Source organism: Meleagris gallopavo, chromosome 12 (assembly GCF_000146605.3).
Source record: "Meleagris gallopavo isolate NT-WF06-2002-E0010 breed Aviagen turkey brand Nicholas breeding stock chromosome 12, Turkey_5.1, whole genome shotgun sequence".
Classification (NCBI taxonomy): domain Eukaryota; kingdom Metazoa; phylum Chordata; class Aves; order Galliformes; family Phasianidae; genus Meleagris; species Meleagris gallopavo.
This window is the reverse complement of record NC_015022.2, coordinates 17,370,911-17,396,983: the sequence shown is the minus strand read 5'-3', so window position 1 is coordinate 17,396,983 and position 26,073 is coordinate 17,370,911. Positions and strand designations below refer to the sequence as shown.

The following is a 26,073-nucleotide window of genomic DNA, read 5'->3' as shown; positions in this document are numbered from 1 at the left end:
CCGCGATGAGGCGGGATCCCCTCGCGCTGCCATGTTACGGCCGGGGGCTGCCTTGTCCTGAGGCGCGCGGCTCCCAGGTAGGGCTCCCGCCTGGCTCGAGCAGGTGCTGCTCGGTCGTATTTTTGTTGTAAGTTTACCCTCGGTTCGCAGAACGCGGCTGACTTCCAGCTGGATTAACGTGGCACGCTGGACATCAGCCCTGACATTTCAGTTCTGTCCCGTCATGATGTCTGCACGCAGCGGGGATCGTTGGCCGAGGAGCGGGAGTATTTAATAACTCCTCGGCAGCGGTTGTTATTCTGGAGTCGTTTCAAATGGGATTTTAACGTGGGCTGCCCTGAGAATGGGGATTTCTAGCAATGAGGTCCCGGTGCCCCGTTCTGAGGTTGGGGTTTTCTGAATTAACTGAGCATCTTGGAAGGCTTTTCACTTCATTGCACAATTTTTCTCCGAAGTTGTTGCTCAACTGGAGGTTTCTGTAAAGAACGTAACACTTTGGTACGTAATCTTTTCACTTTCTGAGTGATTAAATGCAAGTATTTGGTGTTGATCCATGATGATTTAGGAAAAGGAATTGAGTTAGTGTAGCTGAGGAGTGAATGGGTTATTTCTGGTTTGTGTGTCATGCAGACCATCTCATTTTGTGAGAGTCTCCCGTTTCTCTTTTCTTTTTAAAAATTCATATATTTAGGGAAACTTGATCCTGCCTTATGGAGCTGGAAGTCTGTGGGCACGTGTGAAGGGGATGGCAGAGTGGGGCTGCATTGCTGGGGAATGGGGAAGTGTTTCTGGGGTCGTTGTGAGCTGGCATTGAAATGGTTTAATTATCAGGAACGTGGCATTTGTTTTTGTGGTTAACTTCTGGGGAAGGAGAAGACTGCATGGAGCCTTATAGATGAAATAGGAAAAAAAAAACCCAGCTTCTCTACAGCCTTAAGAGCTTGCATGATGTGCATATTTTATTCTAGAAACATTAAGGTCCAGCTGGATGAGGAACTTTGCTGAAGTTTATAAACAGTTCCTGCTGCTTTTGAACATGCTTTACCCAATGGGCTCTTCTAAATTGTGCACTTACCAAAAACTAGCACAGAAAAGATAAGATCTCATTCTATGAACACTGTGCCAAAAGGCACTATGGCTGTTTTTTGTTTTGTTTTTTTTTTAAATACAAGCTTACTTAGAAATATTTTTTCCCATATGAAGAGTATTCATACGCTCAAGTTTTGGTACTTCTTGTAGCAGCGTGGTTGCAGGCCCATGTTTCTTGTGAACGGCTTGCTCTCTATGCTCTATCGTGCCCATATGGAGCTTAATGGAATCTCTATATGTGTTAATGGCAATACCAACTATTTTGTATTTACATACCCAGAGTTAATTATTAGTTAGCAAAAGCATAAATATTGACAGAGCCTGGCTTATTCTGTAGGACTCATGTGAGTGCAGCTGATCTCTGTGCAAGCAGAGATCAGGGAACAATGTAAATACATGGATCACATTTAAAAGAGAAAGTAGCAAGAAAGAAAGTAGAGCCAAGTTGGTGCCTGGTTTAACTGTGGAGAATGGAGTTGAATGAGAAAGGTGTTTAATATCACCTCCTATATGGCCTTGAGGAAGAAATGGGGAATTCTGCTGCTCAGAACTGAGTCTGATGTTTAATCTACAGGATATTGCATTGAAGGATTTATTAATCTCTAGGTAAATTGCTGCTGTGTGAAAGCTGGAGAGAAGAGTCTTGTGACTCTTTGCTAGAGGAAGACAGTCTAGATTGAGCTGAATAGCGATAATGGGGTTTGTTAATCTTGAGGTTTTAAAATTGGAGAAAGAAATTTGCTGTGTCACTTAAATATTCAGCATCCCTTTTCAATTTCCATTGTACTTCTTAGCAACCGAATTGGAGTTAGCTTTGCAAGTCATAGTAGATTGAAATGCTTGAGTGGAAAGAGTGAGTGGAGGAACATTTGCAGTTGTGGTCAAAGGAATGTCAGCAAGTTGTGGAAAGTGAGGAGTACAGCAGTCACATAGTCGGAATCTTCCTGAATCTTAAGTAACAGTTGAAATGAAGACTTGCACAAAGTCTTTTCATTCATTGTCCTTCCCTCAGAATTGACTTTAATTTTTAAATCTGTTGTTGGTGTGACCTAAGAGTTGGAGGCTGAAGTGTTGCACAACTTGTATTGGATTTAAAAGGAAAAGCTTGATGTAACCTTGTTCAAACATAATGTTTTAGGCACTGGTGGTTTCCAAGTATCTTGCTGCCTGACAGAGTTCCAGTAGCTAAGGTCTCAGTGCATCTCTAGCTGTGAGTTGGGAGTATTTGTTCTGAAGTTTCCTTGAAAGAATACTAGCTCTTTGTAAATAGGGAGGAAAAAAAAGAAATAAAAACAGTTTTGGCGTCCTTGTTGTTTTTTGTGTTTTTTGTTTTGTTTTAATTTAAGTACCTTAAATTGCATCATGTTTTATGTTTAAGATTTTGCATCTTTGAAGAAAGGGAGATTGTGCTTGCTGAAAAAGTAAGGGGGTGGTGTGTGTAGTTTAGAGGGCTGAGTTACATTTGTTCCTCGTGCTTCTGCTGCAGTCTCACAGGATGGTCGTGGGAAGGAGCACAGAAAAGCCCCTCCACCTGTTCCCTTATATATTGATTCTATGTACAAACATCACTTACTACTGTGAGCACAAATCATGACACAAATTTTATGGCATACTGAGTGCAGCAAATCCTCTGCAGGTTTAAGCAAGTTATGTCTTGCTTTATTTGGAGATAGCTAACAGGTATGATGTGAATGTGTATGAACAGAGAAAGCATCACCACTGTAGAACTACTTAAAATCAGTATTTTCTTGAAGGGAATGGGTCTCTGCCATATTGTGTGATAAAGTGAAGAACTTTAGGTGTTTTCTGTTACGTTTCAGTTCAGGCTTACTCTATGCTGGATCTGGAAATCTGGCCTGTGACTGATCTAGAAATGCTCTGCTAATGTATGTATGTGTATAAAGTCCACCACAGGCTGTACAACCACAATTAAAATGCACAGAGAAGGCTGTTTGTTCTAGCAGTCATTTCAGTCTATGATGCAGAATTGGTGGTTCCCTGTAGAGCTCAACTACAGAACCAGGAGGAGATTGTGGAGGTGAAGTGGAAACTCAAGTGTTGGTCCTACTCTTTTTCTCTTTTGAAAGTATTATTTCAAGTCTTAGATACAGGGTTACTGCAGAGGCTGAAATGGAGTGATATTGCAGTAGACAGGAGCATGGGGAAGGGGATGAGAAAATAAATATGATATAAGCATAGGATACAAGGAGTGAGGCAGAAGGTTAGAAGTAGGTTAGCCAATTGTATTCTCCCTGTTTAATCTGTACTTGAAATTTTGCCTTTTTCTTTGGATGAGGGGGAAAAATGTCTTTTATGGATCAAGATATTTTAGTTAACCATCTGAAATGAAAGTAGACAAGCAGCAAGTGTCCTGTATAAATCTTACGTCCGTATACACAAATGAGAGAGTCCCCAGAGAACTGTGTGTGTGTGCAGGCCTTACACAAACAAACAGAAGCAGGTCGTGGGCAGGACTCTGGGTTTGGTTTTATCTTGAGCTTCAGAAGAAACTTGTGAACTTGAAGATTTATCTTGGTTGTACAACTGAGGATGAACATTTTGATCAGCTCCAGGGGCTCCTGTATGTCAGCACGTTTGCTGGCGTAGTATTTTGACTATACAATTACAGTGGAAGAGCTAAGGCTTTTCAGGACCTGCGTGTGCAGAAGTAACCAGACTCTGCACAGTGCTGTCAGTTTAATCCCAGTACAGCAGCACTCATCTCCAACGTGTACAGCTTTAGAGTTGCCTTGTATGCTGAACTCCTATTCAGGACAGTGAAGGACTCATTATGTAGAGCACCAAGGGGCAAACCCTTCTGTGAGTAATTTTCTCACATTATTTAGCACATAGGTGACTATCTCTGACCTTTAAAGGTTTATGTAATAGCTCTGTCCCAAAAGATGTGAGGAGTTTTAAGATAAATCTGTTCTGTGTTCAGAGATGCTTTGAGCTAGGTTTGGAATCCTAATGTAGCAGTTAGTTAGCATATAACGGCACTTCCAGTGCTGTACTGTGATTACTGGGGGGAAATGCTGCCCTGGTGTTTTGCTGCTAGCTAATCTGGCTAGGAAGCTGTCACAGCAACACATGCTGCTCGATGGATGTGCTGTAGCTGGGCTGGTAGCAGTATATTCACATTTATTTTTCTGTGAGGTAGAAGATGACGGTTCTGCTAACCAGATCTGGAGATTTGCTGGATGCAGAGGGTGTTAGTTGGTGTTATCTCACCATTAAACCTTTCCAGTCCAGTGTAGATAATCTGCAAGTTGCAGTCTATGTCTGTCATCCACTGTGTGTCCCTTATTGGCAGCATGACTGGGTCCAGTATCCCTGCCTACAGGACATATTTGCTGGTGACAGACACACACACACACACACACACACACACACACACACACACACACGGGGAAAAACAAATGCTTTGTGCCTTCTCCCATTACCCCATGCATTGAAAATTTTAATTTGGGTGGAGAGAGATTTCATAGCTAAGCTGAAATTGGCATATACCTCCAAATGAAACTGGGTGAAAGCAGAACTCTTTGACAATACTGGTTGATGCACTTTGATATTTTGACATGTTGGAAGATCCACTGCTTTTCAGTGCCTTTATGGACTGTGCCAAGAAAAGGAGAACACTCTGGGGATCTCCACTCCTTAACAGTCATTGTATAATAAGTTTAATTGTACAAAAAGCAGACTGGTTGCCCTCCTGAAGTGTTTTGGTTGAAGTGATATTTGTGTATTATAGTGCTTACTTATATATTTCTCCTTCATTTACTGTATATTGTTGTCTGCATCTCTCCTTTTAAACACATTTGTACTGTAGAAATTGTTTCCATTCTTTGTTTGTGCTTTTTGGCCATAAATACTGTAATTTAGAAAGAGACATGAAAGTTCTAAAACCAGCCCTGTTAAGACCTATCTCTGTCATGAATCTTGTGGAATGCCTGAACATCACATTACTGGTATTTTTTGTAGCCGTGGTTGGATGCCATGGCATTTTGCTGTGGTACAGCTGTAATGAACACCTAAGCAGGCTGTGGTTTGTTGGGCCCTCTTAGTTATCCCTCTGATTTAGCTGAGAAGAAAAACAGCAGTGAAGAACAAACAAGTGGAAGACTTGGTGAGTAGCAGTGGAGAGTATAGAAGGTACAGAAAATGCCTTGGCATGAAGTCTGTTCCTTCTTGCCTTCTCTCTGCCAGTTGCTGTGCTTCTTCCTTAAGCTTTGGTACTCTCCATGGCTGGTTCTTGCAGCAATCCCACTGAATCTAGATTAGTCTCTCAATTTAACACTGGTTTCTCTTTTTCCCTAAGCACCACTGAACACATCTGTCTCTGTTTCTGGCCTGCATTGCAGTGTTCTGCTCCTAAAAGCATGTCTCATGCTCTGTCCCTGCACTCTTATCCATGCTTTTCTGCCTCCAGGCACCTCTTAGAGAGGTGTTGTGGCCAAATTTTCAGCAGCTCTCTTGATTATCTCTAGTGTTGTTTGGATCAGAGTATGCTGATTTGGTATGAATGATTGGGAAAGGACCTGCAAGAAGATTGATAGTGATTCTGATCAAGTGATGTAAAGCCAGAACAACTTTATGGATTATTTGTTTATTTTTTTCCCCATGTGCCAGTATTTCTCTTAATTGCTGTACTTCTGTGGCAGCTGTGGGTTCGTGTTAATTACCGTGGTGTTTAATGCTGTTGAGTGTAGATATATGCCAGAATGTCTTACAAAGTAGGACAAGTGATTGCATCAACCATATTTGTTAGCTATTTTATCCATTGCTGTTATTCATTTAACTGTGGTAGGAAGAAATGGGGTGGGGGAGCGAGGGGGAGAGATTTGTTTCCAAATGTCCTCTTTGGTTTTTCCAAATAGCTGACTAGGAAAGTGTCTACAGGGAAATTACTTGTGTTAATGCTGCTCTTTGCTTAGGCTTTTTGCAGCTGTGCTGGAGATCTGCAGGTGATCCCTAACATTGTTTTGTGTTGTGATACTCCGGGAACTTTGTTACATAAATCATAGGGATGAGGGGAGTGCAGGTGCTGTGTGGGTTAGCAAGACTTGTTGCAGGGGCTGGATTTGTGCTCCAGGCTGCCACCTCCACTCCTTGCCCTAGAATTAATGACCTTAAAGTGTTGATGTGGTCTGTGTGGTTTGAAATACGTTGTGTTGAACTTTGTGCCCCCAGAAATACAATTTTGATAATTCAACATGATGAGTTTTTTCTGCTTTTTTTTTTAACTTCAGGAATGGAGACAACCCTCTTTTTTTCTTTTCATGGTTTGCATCCGCCCTCCTGAAATGCGTTTGTTCCCAGCCTTGTTTATGTTGCGCTTTGTGTTGTTCTGATGTCTTCTCACAGTAATCTTCTAAGAGTGTGCCTCATGTCTTGGCAAAGAGAAATCTTCCTTTGGACAGTGTTTATTTTTGACTGCAGCCTTGCTGATGCTGATGAGTTGTTCTGGGAGGTGAAGTCTGAGAGCCTCTCCAGGGAGGTACTCACTCTGTCCCATGGTAGAAGAGTGTGGTGCAAGCTGGCAGTTTGCACGTGCCTCAGTGTAAAACACAAGCTCAAGTTATCCGTGGTGGTAATTTAAAAGTGGTTTTACTTGTGTTTAAAGTGTACAACACGCAAAGAAAAATGGATGGTGGATTGTAACAGTAAATGACAAGGAGACTAACTGTAGCTGTGAGTGGGGGGAACGTACAGTGAGGTTGTTGGATGGAGGAGTTGCACCTGTTGCTGATTGTGGAGTGAAAAGGATCTGCAAATAGGAACGATGTTTTAAAGTAGACTTGGAAAGAGCTGAAGGAGCATTTCCTAGGTGGCTGTTTTCTGAGTAGGCATGGGTGGTATTTATCAGAAAGGAGCAGAAGAGCTGTAATCGTACAAAGCAGTTAGCTCAAGCAGTCTTATTTTATGCAGCTTATTTTGTCCGTTTCCTTGAAACATTAAATGTTGTTTATATTCTTAAAATATCATTGCAGAGTAGGACTTAATATTTGTTTAAAACCTGGCTTCATATATATATTTTTAGTATCTGGGAACACATAACCTTGTCTTAGCAGTTCTGCAGCAGTGGTGCAGTGGAGTGTGCAGTAAGTTTAAGTTTAAACAAATGTGCACATCGTTTAATTTTTATTTTTACTGTTTCTATAGGGAATGAAACTATAACAAGAAGTCTGTGTTAAAGCCTGGCTAACAAGATAGTAAGGTGTAGAAGAAATGCCTTGATGAAAAGGTAGGGAAGACATTGAAAGATATTTTTAACAGGCTTCTGTTCTGGTTTGGCAGAGTTCCTGTGATATTTGAGGTGCTTCTGTTCTGTTTGCTCATAGGATTGTGTGCTTGTTACAAAGAAAACACCGGTGATAGAGGGCTTGTCTCACTTCTGCCAGGTGACTCCAGAATCACAGGGAAGGGCTGAAGGGTTTTTCCCTGGGTAATTGCATGTTATTAGCAGATTTTCTACTGTTGAACTCTAATGCGATTTTGCAGTGTTGTGGCTGAGAAATGGTTCTGAGAAGCCATAGTGGGAACTGACCCAGCTACATTCATTTTGCTCTTGTGATTACTGTCCATGTTTGTGTGGGCTGATAGCGTACTTCAGGTTAATGCTGCAGTGCATCCATAAGTCTGTAACATGAAGAGCCATTAGGATTTTGCTGGCAATTGCCTGTCTGTCCAATCTTTGTGTGCCTTCAAAGTAAGGAAGGTCTTGGAATGTGAGTGTTTGATGAGTGCTACAAAAGATAGATTTTGTCATTGTGTAAAAAAGCTTTGAGCTGATTAAAGATGAGAGAAAATAAAATAAAATAAAAAAGCTGTTGCAGTGCCTTGCGTTGGTTTCCAACCTGTACTAGGAGATGCTCTTTTCTTGTTTACAAACAGAATATTTCTTTGGAGTCGGGCTAAGAAAGCAAAATGTCACTTGTTTTTTAGACACCTAATAGACCTAATGTAGTTCATTAATGCCAGTTCCTCAGTGTTCTTGAAGGAACACACAGGAAGGAATAGGGAGGCAGGGACATTAGAAGATTACGAGGCAGTTGTTTTTCTGTCTGGCAGAGGTAGGCAGGTAGAGCTTCAAGTAAGTTGCACAGTCCTTACTGCTGTCTTTTACAGAGCTGTGTTCCTCTTGCACATGCAGCACACGTACAGGAAGCTCCTTCTGCGCCCTGGGAAAGCTGGCTCCTGGAAAGAAGGAACAGCCAGAGAGCTACTTGGTGCCTGCAGCCCATTTACAACCTTATCTCTGTAGAAGTCTACAGCTAGGAGCAGGCTGTATGAATTGTCGGTATTTTTTTCCTCCTTGTAAATAGTGTGCTGTATGTATAATAAACTTTGTGTCTCGTGAAGTATTGCTGAACAGATGGAATAGACAGCAGATCTGCATTAGACACTGATTTATTGTTATATCTGAAAACGTAAGCTGGTGTAAAATCATGCCTCTGAAGTTGTGCTTGCTTTTTGAATGAGATTTGCAAATAGCTTATAGCGAACAGAAAAACCTTTCTGAAAATGAAGTGATTTATTATGTGTGCTTTTCCTTCAAAGTTCAGTGGTGAGATTGAAGTCCTAGTGATGTTTTATTTGCACGAAAAGGTCAGCCTCCTCTAAACTTCCTGATCATCCCTTGTGCTAGTGGGCTGTTCTGCACTTTGCAGCAGACTTGCAGCGTTAGACCACAGAGTGAACTTTTCGGATGAATCTCTTCCATGCAGTTGCTAAAATGCCAGAAGCCAGGAATTAAAACAATTGTAGTTGTTTAAGAAACTATTAATAAGTATTTCCTGAGTGTTTATAGGGAAATAGGGTATTATGAGTTAAATTGAATATACATTGAAATGGAATTTACCCTTTGCCTTTCAGCAAGGTAATCGGGCTAGTTTGGTGGATCTGTGGTGAGATTATTTGGCTGCTTCTCCATTTCCCATCTCTTTAGAAACAGCAAAAAGTCCTTTTTTCGTCCCACACTTAAATAGTCACAATCTGCAAAGTTTTGTCTGTTTTCTGATGTATTCTTGCAGTTCAGTTTGCTCTTTGCAAAGATACTTTATTCTTACTGTTGCTCGTGATGTTTAAGTTACAGTGGTATAAATCATATGCTCTGCATTAAATATGTTCATCACAAAATGGTTCAAAGACCGTGTTGCTGGGGATGTACACGTGGTAGGGACTTTTCTAAGAGGCTGTTCACGACCCCTTGTTTGTGTACACTTTTTTTTTAAGGCAGGCTTTTCTGCTGCCTTCCTGCTCCCCTCTGTTGCTGGCTGTCCCTGCTGACTGCAGTGCAGAGGAGCTCTAGAGGCTGCTTCTCATTGCGTCACCGTTACTTTTGTGTCAGTTCACCTAGGAACTGCTGCTCCCAGAAACACACTCGTGCAGTGTGACTGTGCCTGCAGGTGGCTTTTCCCTTTTTCATGTTCTTTTTCCTGGAGGTTGACTTGCAGTATTATAGCTGTATAGTTACAACCTGTTTTGGAATACCTTTACAGTGAGAGTTTTTATTCAGATTTATCGATTCATGTTTTGAGATTGCTTGCCACGTAATTGGTCCCTGAATTAGCTCATATGCCCTCTTTTTGTGACCTGTTAACATAGAGATTGCATAAATCTCTGCACACAGTAGACAGATGTTAAAAATTCAGGGATCACAGCAGTTCCAGTTGAGTTGAAGTTGGCTTTCAATGAAGTACCACCGAGTTGTTTGATCTTTCTGCATTTCATCCCATTTCTTGCTGTGAGGCTTTGTATCAGAAAACAGAGATCTGAAGGGACGTTGCATCACTAGCCAGGCATTTTTCTACCATTTCTTAGGAGTTGCATGAAAGTGTGGAAGACTTGCTGACTTGGGCATTACTTGCTATATAACCTTAGGAAGCAAATGTGTGTGATAGCAGGTGTTTGTATGTAGGAGATTCTAATTTTAACAGGTTATAAATGAGGAGAGCTTGTCCCAGTTTTTCTTGTGCGCTTTTGGGAATTAATGTTTGAATCCAAGGCGTTTGCTATAAACTTGATGTGAAATAATTGATGATGAGGCTTAAAATTTGAGATAGGTGTTACTCCTGAGTTTTAAAATATAGACTTTGTTCTGTTCACTTGTAATGCTATCTTGGCTTTTGAATCTAAGAAATTGAGGTGTTGATGCACTGAAGTTATAAGGCTTACTTGCAATTTAACACTCGTACTTTATGTGATTTAAAAAAAAAAAACCTAAAATATTTTCTTTTTAACTTAAAGCTATTGTGAAGCATTCTGTGGGTGGGGTAGTTTTGTGAAATAGTGCTGAGAAAAGGAACGAAAGAAAAACTTCTAGCAGAATTCTGTTTTTGCACTGAGCCTGTGCTTACTGGGGCGTTTTTCCATACGTAGCCATGAAGGTACAGTCAGACACAACTGCATGTCATGTTAACGCTTTTGAACGTATTGAATTCAGTTGGTGGAGTTCTGAGTGTTAGCAAGCTCCTGAAACTGCTGTATTGCAACAACTTCTCTTGCAGTGAAGTTTTTCACCCGAATAAAATATAGACAACAAAAGGACCCTTTAAAAAGCTCGTCTGGTTTGCAGAGTTTTGGTCTCAATGAGAGTAAAGTTCCTGAAGCTGCCTTAGCAGGGTTCTATCACTTCTGAGTGATTTGAATAAAGATTTCTAGCCTGCTCCTCAGTGTTCTGTGTCAGTGGGAAGCATTTCCCTTATTTGCAAAATCATGCTAACAAATAGCACATGGATTTAAGTGATTTGCAGAGCTATTCAGGAGAGTCTGGCAGAGAGGTAACAAATCTCCCGATACATCATATGCTGTGTTTTCTGCAAGGCATCTTTTCACCATAGAAATATTACTTTGTCCTGTGCTGAAATTAATTTACAACCACTATAGAAAAATGCTGCCAAAAAAAGTAGAAAGCTATATGAGAAGAATTCATATGTAAAGAACTATTTTTATCAGTATGTTCCAGGAAGGAAGAATGTAATTTCACATTACAATTTGGCTGGAACAGCAGGGCTGTATTCCTTGTCATTATGAAAAGCTTCATGTGGTCTGGAATATTATTGTTTCACAGTGGTCTGTACTGCATTGAAGTTGACTGAGTTTAAATGCTTTGTGTAAATATTTGGAGTATTGCTGCCTGTGGATGGGTTGCACGTTGAGGATCTGAGCTTCAAAATTTTATGAAATAACCTGATACTGATTTTTAACGTGCAAAATTATTCCAAGAAGACCTGCCCTTAGTATTTAATATAAAATCCTGTGTCTGAAATGTTTTCAGGTCTTATAGTTGCATCTTTAGAATAACGAAGACAGCCTTTGCATGTATGTTCAGTATTCAGAAGGCAAACCAATTGTAGATCTTGCCTCCGAAGGTCCATTGCCCCTGTATGCAGGTGAGATGCAGAATACTTTTTGGCATGGCTGTGAGCTTTAAGCAGGGAGCTGTTGGCAAAGCTTTGCACTGCATTTTGCTGTTTGTTGGTTCAAGTACTCTGTGGTACCAGTTAACAAAGGGAGACTGCTGGGTTCTCCATTCTGAGGTTCATGTTCAATGCTTGTGTCTGGGACTCAGTTGCAGACTGTTGGAAGATGGTGATTGCAGATGGAAACTGTTACATGACTTGGTGACAGATGTCTAATTCTTTGGTATTCTCCTACTGTGTTTTAATTTGTTATTGAAAATTTTCTATTTTAAATTAAGAATAAATCTGATGTCTTAAAATTTCCTTTAAAATAGTGGTCTGTATTTCTTTCCCACCAGCTTCAACATCTTGTAATGGAAGATGGAAGACAAAGGGGCTCGTGTTGCTGACTACTTCGTTGTCGCAGGATTAACAGATATTTCTAAGCCACTAGAGGAAGAAATCCACTTCAATGATGCCTGCCATAAAATTGCAAAACCAAAAGAACCTATTACAGATGTAACAGTGATTATTAAATCCCTAGGAGAGGAAGTTCCTCAGGGATATAAATGCATAGATGTTACTCCCTCAGGACTGTCTGCAGATCTCAATAATGGCAGCCTCGTAGGACCGCAGATTTACCTTTGTTACCGCCGGGGGAGGGATAAGCCCCCACTTACTGATTTGGGGTGAGTGATGGTTCTCTTACAGCAGGCGAGTTGGGCAATTTCATGTGACTAATGAGCAAATAAAGCAGATTATTGAAATATCACTACTTTTTTGATAGAAGGTGAAACTCTCAACTGAAAGATACTCGTTGACTTGGGATGCTGTAACCTGCTTCTGTAGGAACGATGCATGCTGAGTGGATTTTAGTGACACCTGTATTCTTTTGAAGTTTCCAAAGCAATTTATAATTTCTGATGTGTACACTTTTGGTGAAACTTAGTGATTAAGCTGTTTCATAAATGCAAAAAAGTTACATGGCGTTCATAGGGCTGGGCAACAAAGCCTTTTGAAGGCTTGAAAATAATGCTTGTGCAATAAGCATTGGAACTTTAAAAAGCAGTTATAGTGGTGAAGAACTAGTCTAATTTAATCACATTTTTTCTGTTAAAATGCAGTTTGTTATAATGTTGGCTGAGAGCTAAAATATACTTCACTAAAAATATTTTGATCAGGTGAGATGAGCTGCTGCTAAACTTATGCTATTCAGTTAGAATTATTATATATAATATTTGAAACACTGGTGGAGAGGGGAAATAATTATATGCATTCTGACTCTTGTTCATTCTGTTTTAATTAGGGTTTTATATGATGGGAAAGAAAGAGTAAAGCAAGGTTGTGAAATAATTCAAGCTACTCCCTATGGCCGGCCTGCTAATATCAGTGGCAATGCCTCGTCACAACGGGTGTTCGTCACTTACCGAAGAGCAGCTGAAAACATGACACAAAACACATTGGCTGTTACAGATATTTGTATAATCATACCAAGTAAAGGAGAAACCCCTCCACATACGTTCTGCAAGGTTGACAAGAATCTTAATAATAGTATGGTAAGATATAAAACTTGAATTTTGAACACTTGGTATTCAACAGCATGACTTGTGTGGAGTATTTGTGATGGTTTCCAGAGTACCTGGGTTTCATAGGCACTCTCCAAAGATAAGTCATATCTTGGAAGAATTTGAGGGTTATATTGCCTTGTTCCTGCTTGAAACAAAGTTGTGTTGAAGTGCTGGGGCAAACAGTCTTTTTATTAGTGCTGACATACAAATACTGTCTTGGGATTAGTCCTTAAAACCTGTTGCATTGCCATATATGTAACTGGAAAGTGTACAGCCTGATTTACTGTTGTGATGGGAATTCTGTATCTAAGAGCTATATTTTCTTTTGTTTTTATGCTCTCCCATTACCTGCAGCACTGTTTTGTATCGTTCTCTTGTCGTTTCACAAGCATTTTCTAAGAAAGTTTCTTATAAACAGTGTTGTATACTGCTGACTGTAAGCTTGTTTAAAACCATTTTAATGGTTCCAAAGATGGGGTTATTGAAACGCGCAGATGTCGCAGCACTCTGTTTGCAGAACTTAAACATTAAGTGTCTCCTAGTTGAATCTGCAGCCCTATTTTCAGAAGATTGGTTTGATTAAAATGCAGGCACAAATATTTATAAACATGACAGTTTTACTTGCAGGACTATAGTTGTGCTAATGAACATTTTGGAGAAGAGTTGATAGCTTTCATGTTTCAGTCTATAAACTGGTTTTGTTTTAGAGCTCAAACTGAGCCCTGCTATGGACCATTTATTTCAAGGCTAGCACAGTACTTTCAGTTACTTTTTTCTGGCAGTTGTTGGAGAGGATAATGAACCAGGCCACAGATTTCTGTATCTTAATGTTCTACATTTATGTACAGATAATGATTTCTTTTAAAACAAGGAAGAGGAGGCTCTCCCATTATTTTGCTGCATCCTTTTCTTTGGTGTGTTATGATTCCATATTTTACTATCTAACCCAATAACTTCTTTCGTTTTACAGTGGGGCTCAGCGGTATATCTGTGTTACAAAAAGTCAGTGGCAAAGACCAACACCATATCATACAAAGCTGGTATGTGCCTACTGTTCAGCATTTTTTTTATCCTTAGTTCAGGATGTACAGACTTATTTGTAATGTAATACATTCTTTTGTCTAGGAATTATTCCATGTAGACGCTGTCCTGATGTTATCCAAAAATGAGTCTTTCCCTGAAGAGTTCTTAAAATAGTGCTCTAAAACAAGCTTAAGAATTATGTCTCATTACTCTCTTTGCTAAAGTATGCTTTTAATTGGAAGCTCAGTTGTGTTTTTTGTAGTTTTCTATAAACTTTCTCTCCTGCCTCTATTTTTATTGCTGATAAATGCTTTTCAAGAATAAATGTATATATATTTACATTAGAAAATACCACAAAAAATAGTTGATGTATTTTCACAATTACTCTCTTTAAAAAACATTCTGAAGAATGATGTGGACTTCCAATCTGCCCTAAACACCAGTGGCACTGAGCCCTTTTAAGTATTTTTGGATTGTGTGTCTCCTTACTTATATGACAGAATTAGATTTGCTATGGCTCTGGTAAAACGCATTGTGTTTTTTAAAGCCTCAGTTACTTTTAAGTGTGAGACACAAACATGATTCACACTTGAGCTTTAGTGCACACGTATCCCTTTGAGATGCTGCTCTCTGTACACAGTGGCAATTTGGATATTACTAAAAGATACGTGAATTCATAACTATGTCCCATGCTTGTGGGCATATTTTTATGGAATGAGCTGTATGTTTTTTCCCCACCATTATTTACATTACTGTCTCTTTATCAATTGTCTTTTAAAGGTTTAATATGCAGATATCCTGAAGAGGATTATGAATCATTCCCATTACCTGAATCTGTGCCTCTTTTCTGCCTGCCTATGGGTGCAACAATTGAATGTTGGCCATCTAACAGTAAATACCCTCTCCCAATTTTTTCTACGTTTGTACTAACTGGAGCTTCTGCAGAGAAGGTAACTTGTGTTAAAAGTCTGGTTGTGTATCTGTTCAGGTTATCTACAAAAATAACCATTTATCAAAATTGAACCTATTCTTTTGGACTTAAAGGCAAATCTTGCATTTGTTTCCCTGCTGAACTGTTGATTGTAGAAACCTGTCCTTTGGTTTTCCATCCGGTTAGCCTTTGAACCAACAGCTATAAAAATCCTGACTGCACAGACATGCAAATATTCTATGCTTTTTTATTGCAAGCATGTAAACAACCTTGAATGTATATACTTGTCCTATAAAGTAAATTGGATGTCAGAGAAATACAGCTTTGAGCTGCTTATGAAGGAGCACTGGAATAGCTTAAAAGGCAATTAGGAGGAGCAGTTTTCCTGTGGATGATCATTATTTATTTCCTCTCACTTAAATCATTTCTTAAATTAATCTTTCTCATATGACATTGAGTTTAAATGAATAATAGACAGTCTGAATTTTCACAGTCGTAAGATAACTCCAGAGTAAATTGCTTTAAAAGATGGTGCATTCATGTAACTTCTGAAACAGTAATAAATGTGACTCCCTTGCATGTTTGCTTTGAAGACAAGAAATGCATTGACTTCACATCAACTGTTGCTTACAGGTATATGGTGCTGCTATTCAGTTCTATGAACAGTATCCTGAAGAGAATCTTACAGAGAAACAGAAGTCTCAGTTGGGATTAGCAGCTGCTGTCGAGGGAAAGTCAGACTCGTGCAGGACAGTCCAAACAAACAAGTGCATTTGTCTGCTCTCTCATTGGCCTTTCTTTGATGCTTTCAAGAAGTTTCTTACCTTTCTGTATCGTTACTCCATTTCTGGTCCACATGTCCTGCCTATTGAGAAGTAAGTAACTTCAAAAACCAATAAGTCAGTTCTGCTGATCAGAGCGCTCCTGTTGCTTAAAACTTTGCTGTAATATCCTTTTGATCTTAGTCATCAAACATTAATTGTAATGGTTATAGTAGACAAAGTCCTTTTCTCCATGGATGAAATGCATCAGATTTTACATCATTAAAAACTCTATAGACTTTTATTTCTGATTTAAATGTCTGCAAATGTGTATCTGAGAACTTTTCATCTTTCATCTCCTAAGTGTAGTAATTAGAAGTAAAATTGTAATTTTTTCTTAGTGGTACATACATTAAGCCAGAGAATTGTGTATAGTTATGCATTTTTCACAAGCCTCTTTGTGGTGTCATGAGGCAGTAATGCAGATTGAGTTTGAATTGGTGTGCTTTTCTAGTATTTGTAATTAATAAACTAACTTCCTTCTCACATGAAGGATTTCACATTTTAAAATGCAGAGGAAATCCTTCAATTCAGGGTAGAATTATCTGTTAAGCACTTTTGGGCTAAAGAAACTGATTAATACACTAGGCATCAAATGCAGTATTTGTTTTTATTATTTAATACATCAGGTTTTTTATACTTAATCTCAACTTATATGAGACTTTGATTAAATATTTTTGTGCTTTTTTATACATTTCACTTTTCCATTTTGTATCTACTATACTTGTTTTAAAATTCTGATAGTGTAAACTTGTGTATAAATACAGAGTTTTGAATCAGAAAGGTATAAAACAAATCTTCTGCATAAATCAGTGTGTTTCCCTGAATTTATTTTGAAGTTGGTTGTGTGAATCCTAATAATGGTGAGCACTGGAGAAATTGCAGTTTCGTAGATTGCCCGTTTCTGTCCGAGTTTCTCCTGATTGCATATAGTTTCCTTTAACCTGAAAGCTTGTGTTACATCCATTCTCCTGTGCTTTTGGAGTCTTTTTTTTTTTAAACTTTAGTGAATTTATAAAACAGAACTTATTCAACTTTTTAAAGCACTTCTTTGTAACACACAGAAAAAAATTAAACACTTCTTAAATCACAAAATTCACACGTGCATACTTGCAAATACAGACCGAAGGGAATAAATGAAGTTCATGATTCTCCCTGTTACTCAGCTCTGCTCGCTTTTTTCAAACCACTGCAGTTCTTGTCACCGAGTTTAGCGCTACTCCAAACCTGTCTCAGACACAACTGTAAAATGGAATTGTGATGCTCAAACCTTGATATTTCTACTTTACAATATATTATAAAAATGACTCCGTGTGATATTTCAGCCACTAAACAAGTTTCCAGTCAGAATCATAATGCAGCCTGCCATTTTGGTTGTCACTACTGGACAGATAAGTTCTGAAGGTCACATTTGCCCTGTGGAGTTTGGAGGCCCTTTGCTTTTGGTCTTGTGAACTGGCATGGACCATTTCTATATTATTAGTAATTATTTTTGTCTTGAAGTAAAATGTTTGAAGCTTATTTTTACTAAATCAGATTATCTTTTTTCTTCTAGACATATTTCTCATTTCATGCATAAAGTTCCTTTCCCATCCCCTCAGAGGCCAAGAATTCTGGTGCAGGTAAGTGTGAAACTTCTTAATGTTGTGTCTGAGTGAAGGCAAAATAGCTGTTGAAGGGATTATAGTGAATGGAAAATGTAATTTGTATGTTCAAATAGTTTTTTTTTTTAAATGCTCAGGATGTTTTTTTCCTAAGTTCATAGACTTAATTTCTACAGGTTTGTTATGCGCTCTGTTTCCAGCTTAGTTCAGGACTTAAGTGAGATATTACAATATACCATTTAGTGACTTCAGGACTTAATTTAATTGTATTTTATTGATCATGTGCAGAAGTTAATGAAAAGCTACTCAAAGTTGGCATATGGTTTGTTGTTTTTTTTCTTTTTTTGCAATAGCTTTTGAAATGTTTTCAGTATGAAAACAGTGTGTAAAATAAGTATAATTAACATTAAAACTCAGTGTGATAAATATATTCCCAGTGACTCTCAGATCTTTTAGAGAAATAGAATCTTGGATTATGTCTTTATGTATTAAAAATCCCCCTTAATGCACTTGCATATTCTAAAGAACTGACATCTGTTACTGTTATGGAAAAAGGGGGTTGAGAACAATTGCACTGAACCTGTATCTGATGTTCTGTCACTTTGAGTAGTTCAATTCAAAACCCAGTGTTTACATCCTGTTTTGCTGTGTATACACCTTCAGTAAAATATTTATGATAGGGAACACTAAACACGCATTCACAGGGAACTATGAATGAGCTCAGAGGAAAACATTTGATTATTTTTTTGAGAGTAAAGTTTAGGGAACTGTATCAAAACCTGCATGGTTGTATATCTGGCAATAAACTTGAGGACTTGGGTGAGCAACGTGAGATTGTCTGACACTACACTGTTTTCAAACCTTCCATATATCAAGTTAAGACAACTTCAGTAGCTGATAGTACAGATGTAGTGTACACAGCTTTTAAAAATTAGCTGCAGTTGATGGAATATGTACTTCCTTTAAGTTCCTTTCAGGAACTTCTGAATTGTTGGATACTGCACTGAATAAAACAATGTCATTATATATCAAAGATATTTCCCCAAAAATGGTGTGGGAAATGCTTGGATTTTTGAGAAGTACGAATTCTAAGGATTCTATTTCATTGAAGAAATAGTAGTCTCTCTCTAATTTTTTTTATTATTTAAAACACTTTTTTTTGTTTTGTTTTGTTAGAAGCATAGAAGTATAGCAAATCCTTCTGAATATGCACTGCTCTGTCTTGTCTGTATGCTTTCTGGCAAGGAGACTTGGTGTGTTTTAGTAACTGCATGTATGCCAGTCTGAATGGCTGACTTTAACTCTGATTACTTTGAAAGGTAGACATTCAGAAATATTCCTGACTGCTGACTTCCAGCTGCCATTATTGTTAGTTGCTTCTGATCTACTAGAATCCTTTCTCCATGCCCCCCTTATCACCCTGACTTTGCTCTTCCTTCTAATGGCTGTACTCAGAGCCTGGAAACTCAGAGTGCATCGACTAATGCCTTTGTCCCTCTAAAGAATGGGGGCAGAAAGTGTCTCTTCTGCCCGAGGGAGACATGCTTATCTGCTAGTGTGGAAGCACAAAAGCCATAGGGCATCAGGCTGATGTTCCTTACTGGGATCAGCTTACATAGGTTACCTCAGGCTGAACAAATGAATTCTTTCACTGAGCACAGTTATGAAGATGACAAATGTGGCACAGAAAGCGGTGTGGTCATCCTGATTTGTTGCTGAAGCTAAATGTAGCCTTGGTCTGTAAAAGTTCTGTTATATGAAGTAAGAAAGTATGCAATATCACAGCCTTAGTGTTGCATGTTTTGTATGGCTATCCAGGCAGTGTTAGGTAACTGTTAGCTTCAGGGTTTATATTACAAATTCCTGTGATGCTTCTACTTTCTATTCTCCAGTCACCTGCAGTGGAGTCTAAGCTGAAACATATTGGAAATGAAATGCTACTAAAAGATGTCTAATCTGACAGTTCAATTGAACAAGTTACTGTGCTTTTACGCGGAAGTGGACAGTGCATGGCCACTTACTTTGCAGGGAGGATTAAGCTAGCTGGTATCTTGTTAAGTTGGATTTAGTATTGCTGAAAACATGGCAGTTGAGTTGTGATAAGTTGATTGCATGTCTGTGTTCTTGTTCTCTTTTGAGTCCTTCTGTTCATGCTGAGTATATAAATGGTTTCTCTTGATGTATCACTAAGAAAGAAACGATAATTAGTAATATCTTCATCTTAAATCTTCAACCAATGTGAATTTCTAACTCTATCAAAGCTGAGCAGTTTCTTCCAGCTAACAGCTTAATTCTTGTATCTTCTGAAGGAAACTACTTTAAGAGGACAGATGGCAGGCTGTATCATAATGTATTTTCTGTCTCCTTCCCCCTAAATCCAAAAAGAATCTTTTTTGAAAGCATTTGTAAGAACTATGGGTTCTCTCACTTCCTTGAAGATTTACAAGGCTTCATTTTCAGTAATTAATATGTTCACTTTTTTTACAGTATTAGCTAGTTTAAATTCCTTTGTTAATGAATATGTAACGTGCTCAGTTCTGACTGAGAGAAGAAGGGTGGACTTTGCCTGCTTAAAAGGTGCTGATGTGCAGCTGCACTCTGCATTTTGTAGTACTGTATACAAGTGGGTTTTGTAAAGTTTGGTGTAGTTCACATTTTATCTGTGTTCTTTGCTGTTGTGTAGTTTTTAATGTTCAGAATAAAAAGAATATATCTTATAATCTTTTTCTAGCTGTCTCCGTATGACAACCTAATTCTTAGCCAACCTGTATCATCACCCCTTCCACTGAGGCAAGTAGCAGCATCTTTTGTTTAATTGAGACATGTTCTGACTCAAGTGTAGAAAAGTTTCCATGCTTTCAGTTGCAGTTGTGTAAATTAAGTGTTCTTGACTGGTGCCTTTTTAATTAGTATTCTTGAAGGTTTTTTGGGGATTAGATCTGTGCCCTTGCAAGGAGACATACTTAATCAACAGTATCTGTACTTTTTGTTTTATTTTGAGATAATTTTAGTTATTATTGTTGCAGAAGATAGATTGTTAAATATGCTTGCAAGGAATTGGAACCTGAGCTCCTGAGATGGTACATCCTGTGTATTGTAACGTAATTCGAGGAGTTCTGCAACTCTCTTAACTTCCATGTCATGAAAAATCATCATGCACACATCCTGAAAAGTCTAAACTGACTAAAGAGTTGCAGGACCTCATGGTTAAAACATTCTACAGTGTTAATATTCTGCACTGAACAATGAAATGTACTAATTAGTCTCCTCTGAGGTTGTATTTCAAATAAAGACTTGCAGATTTAAGTTTATAACATCATATTCATGTCTTCTCTGTTTTATTATTTTTAGTTTTTTTTCTTGGTGCCTTGTAACTCAACATGTGTGTTTATGTTCTCTAACAGCGGGGGCAAATTTTCTACACTACTTCAGAATTTAGGACCTGAGAATGCAGTGACCTTGCTTGTATTTGCTGTGACAGAACATAAAATTCTCATCCATTCGTTGCGGCCTTCTGTCCTGACGAGTGTGACAGAGGCATTAGTCTCTGTAAGTAATGTGGTTTTAATTAGGTACTTGTAAGTGGGAAGAAGAATATTCGTAAGATAAAACCTAGAATTACAGTAAAGCTGTTAGACTTCTGAGAGATTACATAAAATTAGAATCATATTTGAAATCTTTAGCAACACAAGTTTTTCTAATTGTATTTCTTGAAAGCAGTAGACGAAAGATTGTGGTGTTTATGTGTAAATATTGTGGGTGAACGTGTCTGGTCATCACAAAGTTCAGCACTTTCCTGATTTTTCCCCACACAGTAGTTTCCTGTCTTGTAGAAAAATGTTAAAAGCACATTATTTTCCTTTCTCAATTAACATTGTTTTACTGCCTCGACTGTATCCAATCTGTTGTTACACTGAAGAGTTTGTTTCTACTAATTAAACAAACTGAAACTTCAGAGAGATGAGCATTCTCTATTAAATAAAATGCTTCTATAATTAGAGTCGTAATGCTCTATTACCTTCTACATTAGAAGTGTAGGAATTAGTGTTGAAGTGGGAATTAGTCAAGTGTGTTTTATACTCACACAGACTATTTTACATGTTTAACCTACATTTTTCTCTCTGATCTTTTCAAAGATGATATTTCCTTTCCACTGGCCTTGCCCATATATTCCTCTCTGCCCACTGGCACTGGCAGATGTATTAAGTGCACCATGCCCATTCATAGTGGGAATTGATTCCAGATACTTTGATCTCTATGACCCTCCACCAGATGTTAGCTGTGTTGACCTAGATACCAATACCATTTCTCAGTAAGTATTTATTAATAACTTTCACATTGACTTTCTTCTACTTCTTTTCAAAGGCAAAACTAGCTTTTTTTCAAAGTTCATGTGGTTCTTTGTTTGCTTTAAACATGTGAACTTTCTAATATATCATCTTTTTAGAATGAGTGCTAGAAATGATAGCTGTTCTGTGTTCAACATGGAGGTAAAATCCTCATACAGTGTTATTGCCTCCTACTTGATTATATTAAAATGTTACTGAACACATTATTACATCTCCTAAATTAACCATATTGAGCTTTGTTTTATTGATTCCCTAAGGACAATAATCATCTTCGTTTTTCCTGAGCAGCTTTCTTAGTGTTCAATTCCAACACCTTGAATTGGCATCTACTTGAAAATAATAACAATGAAATTATGCTCCATATTAGTACGAAACATAGGAACTTTATTCTGAGAATTAGAAATGTAAAATTACATGAATGAGAGAGTCTTAAGACTTAAATCATTCCGTCATTAATAAATGAAAATAAATGAATTATATTTCTCTTTCTGAACAGTGTAGAGCACAGTTATACACTGTAGTTTTTGGGAACAAATTCAAACTGGACTACAGTAACTTCATTTTTTGTTTTATTAGTTTTTGGTTAAAAGAAACATTTTTGTGGTGTTTTTCCATTTAGTTACATATTCATTAATGGAAAAAATTATTTCTTATTACAGATTTTTTTTATTTTGTTTTAGCTGTTTTTCCTTGAGTTTTCATGATATACAACAGAATTAACTTATTTTACAGGAAAAAGTCAAACTTGCTTATAGTTTTTGCAGCCTTGACTGAGAGAGGGTCTGGAGGCTTCTGGTGCCCTCTGTAGACAAAGAATGTTATATTTTCCACAGTGATAATGATATAGTTAAGTCTTGATTTCTATGCATCATGGTTATATCAAATTAATTTCAGTATTCTATCAGCATTCTAGTCATTATCTCTATCCTAGTTTAAGTAGCTACAGCTTAGACCATAACGTGTAGCGGTTGCTTGTGTGAACATAGGTGCTTAATTCTATAAATCCATCTGCAATGAGCTCTAAGTGGAATGATTTCAGTGCTGAAAAGTGTGACTCCATAATGATGATGCTGAAGTATGGGACACTGGTTGGATTCCTGTCATTGTAAATCACGTTTGACTTTATTTGTTCATTTTCAGTCCTCCTCAGTACTATTTTAATTGAGCTAATTGTATGTGCTCTCACATCTTCTGATGAGGTAGAAAAATCCTCTGGATATAGGCCTATGTACATACATATTAGCAGTGTATACTCATACACCCTCTTATTTTTCCAGAACTGGAGATAAGAAAGCTATTGCATGGAAGATCTTGCCGAAGAAACCTTGCAAAAATCTGATGAACACTTTAAATAACTTGTATCAGCAACTGGCAGGTGGGAAAGTACAGAATAAGATGGATATTGGATAAAATGGGCCAGGTCAACAGATAAAGAGCTGGTTCTTAAGTTGTACCACTGTACTAAATGTAATCATAGAATAATATTTTTATACAGATAGTGCTTTAGGTCCAGAGATTGGAACACACATAGGAGCTCTTGAGATGCTGGTGCTCAATAGATATTTCTTTGCATTGGTGTTATCCTTGTTTAAAGAGTAAGGGGGGGGGGAAGCAGAATTATTAGAAGGAGGGAATAGTAGAGCAAAGAGTGTCATTTCGACAGTTAAGGTAATTTTCATAGTACTTCTTGATACTTCTTGATGCTGTTTGGCTTTATTCTTGTAAGTAATTTTACTGTCTCTGTTTTCCAATCTTTAAGAAAACAACTAAAAAGTTTTTCTATGGCTTTTGTAGCTGCAAGTTTAGTGTGAGGATGTCTGAGTATAATTCTCTTAGGAGAGGCAGTACCTGAAATTTTAGGATAGAAATAAGATGTGCCAGAGCATCACAGCTAGAAGGCTTTGTGCCGTGAGAATGCATCAGCACTCTGCCATACCTGTTTTCTTACAAGTTCTTTCCAGAGATGTTAGGAGAGCCTTCAGAACAATAATGCATGGCAGTTGGAAAAGTTGCAGTCACTAGTGTTTCATTGTGTCCTGTACAGACTGTGTTGGAACAGAAATGTACTTACCTGTGCTGGACCAAAAAAAGTGCATTACTGATAGATTATGCCAATCTTCTGTTGCTTCAAAACTTTGACATATCTTACTATTAAGTTCTTTTTAGGAAAAAAACATATAAAACCAAGTTCTCTGTAATCTAGAGAATTAAAGATCAGTACACTCTATTTCTAGCTACAGATTAAGTTACTCAAACACTGTGTGGTTGCCTGTGTGTAGAAGTGAAGCCTTAGCTAGAGTTCTGGTAGCTTTGAAAATGGTGATGTAAGTATCTCTTTAAAAATGGAGATTTTGCTGGATATACTGTAGAAATGCCTGCTTTCTGTTTATGTCCACGTTATAGCATTGTGTTGTGGTTTTGATGGCTGCAGTTCTCACCTGTGTGGTGATTTTGTTTATATAAGTATTTAACACATGCAGCCTGCATTTTAGGAAAGCTTTGAGATGAAAGGCTATGTAAAGCAATGAGCACACCCCATCTATGGTTTTGTCCTTAAAGTATGCTTATTTAAGCAGCTCTTGCCTAACTTTTTGTGTTTGTATAAGCAGATTTGAGGCTTTTTTAAGCTCTGTCCATACTGGTTTCTCCTGTTGCTGTAGTAACTAATGTACTGAAAAGGTAAACTTATCTTCCTTTTAGTATTATCTTTAGTTTGTATAAGGTCAAGCTGAATCCATTGCTGCATGTTGACTTTAATAGCTCAGTAGAAAAGGAATCTAGTAAAACTAAGATTTTTTTTTTGTCAACACTGCAAAAAATTGATACAAAATGTAATGTTTCTGTTGTTCACAGTGCAACAAAGACCAAGAGAAGATGCATTAATGGAGTTAGCAATGAATGACTATGATTTTAATTCTGGGAAGAAATTACATCTGTTAGATTTGGAGATCCAAGAAGCATTTCTTTGTTTCATGGCCTCAATACTAAAGGGTTATAGGTCTTATCTGAGGCCAATAACAGAGGCACCCTCTGAAACAGCCACAGATGCAAGTTCTCTCTTTGAACTACAAGGTAAAGAATCATAGGCCAATTTTATGTGTATTACTTAGATTCTCTCTTACTCAAAGAATAACACTTTCAATGTTAGCATTTTGAATGATAGTGTGGAAGAAACTGTGAAGTAGTAGCAGAGATTGCAAGAAGGTTGTTGCACCTTGGTAGAATATATACTGATTTGCGCTGAAGGCTTCTTTGTTTTAGGCATTCTTACATCTTCAGATTTTGTTCTGCAGGCTTCCTCAAAAGTAGAGATCGCTCACATCAGAAGTTTTATACGTTGATGACCAAAACTCAAATGTTTATTCGTTTCATTGAAGAGTGTTCTTTTGTCAGTGATAAGGATGCAAGCCTTGCATTTTTTGATGACTGCGTAGATAAAGTAAGCACATCTTGATATGCATGTAGTTGTGTGGGAATTTTAAGTTCTGCTTTTGTTTATATTATCTGACATACTTTATGGTAGAAGGTATCTGAAATACAAGCTTATTTCTGCCTTTTTCTTTTTTACTTCCTCTCTTTACCCTAGTTACTGGAGTCTTCCATTTTCCTTTTGTTGGGCTTTGTTTAAAATTCTTTGAAGTCTAAATGTGAAATTTAGCAGAGCTGATTTGTTCTAACAATATCACATTTGTTAGCTTTGAAATACAGACCCATCCTAAGAAGGGCAGATTCTGACTGCTGAGTAGCAACTTCAAGGTTCTTAATTGGAGAATTATATTCTGTAGATAAGACTATGAACAAACATCTATTTTTTTTAGAATATATAATATTTGTGCAGCAGTTTGGGACTGGCATTCCTGAATAGGACAGTAGCTGATACCAGACAGTCTTATATTTTAATTATTATGAATAGAAGTATTTATAGGGAAGGTCTATGTTAGTATAGTTTTGAGTACTACGAGGAAATAATGTTCTACAAAGTATATTAACTATTGAAAATTCACCATATTTCCAAAGAGGATCTAAAACAGTTTTGATTCCACTCAAACGTTCTTAAAAACAATAGCATCTGTTTTCAGAAGAAGTGAAACCTATTATTTCCTTTCTGTTTGTTTCTATTGTTACATGAAATAAATCGTTATGACTACAATAAGAAATTCCACACCTACTTGTTTCCTTACTGGCTGTGTGTACAAAGCGTTCTATTCTGGGACACTGATGTTTAGGTAATGCAAATGTTGTCTAGGATTTCCTGCAAGTAGGTCACCTGCTGTTTGTTCCACAG

General features: G+C 37.8%; 1 protein-coding gene across 2 annotated transcripts in view; it reads left to right on the top strand.

Moving 5' to 3' along the window:
- Window positions 1-26,073, top strand: part of DENND4A (DENN domain containing 4A) — a 47,475-nt gene that overhangs the window by 1,984 nt on the left and 19,418 nt on the right. Inside the window, exons 1-13 of one of the 2 annotated variants that reach the window (XM_010717584.3) lie at window positions 7,264-7,333; window positions 11,852-12,181; window positions 12,799-13,048; window positions 14,031-14,100; window positions 14,864-15,033; window positions 15,648-15,889; window positions 17,391-17,457; window positions 20,171-20,229; window positions 20,844-20,988; window positions 21,576-21,751; window positions 23,066-23,163; window positions 24,642-24,860; window positions 25,082-25,227. In XM_010717584.3, coding sequence (XP_010715886.1) covers window positions 11,874-12,181; window positions 12,799-13,048; window positions 14,031-14,100; window positions 14,864-15,033; window positions 15,648-15,889; window positions 17,391-17,457; window positions 20,171-20,229; window positions 20,844-20,988; window positions 21,576-21,751; window positions 23,066-23,163; window positions 24,642-24,860; window positions 25,082-25,227 — 1,950 coding nt within the window. In that variant the 5' untranslated portion in view covers window positions 7,264-7,333; window positions 11,852-11,873. Of the gene's footprint in view, window positions 1-7,263; window positions 7,334-11,851; window positions 12,182-12,798; window positions 13,049-14,030; window positions 14,101-14,863; window positions 15,034-15,647; window positions 15,890-17,390; window positions 17,458-20,170; window positions 20,230-20,843; window positions 20,989-21,575; window positions 21,752-23,065; window positions 23,164-24,641; window positions 24,861-25,081; window positions 25,228-26,073 lie in introns of those variants that run through there. The other variant, XM_019619576.2, reaches the window with a different exon arrangement.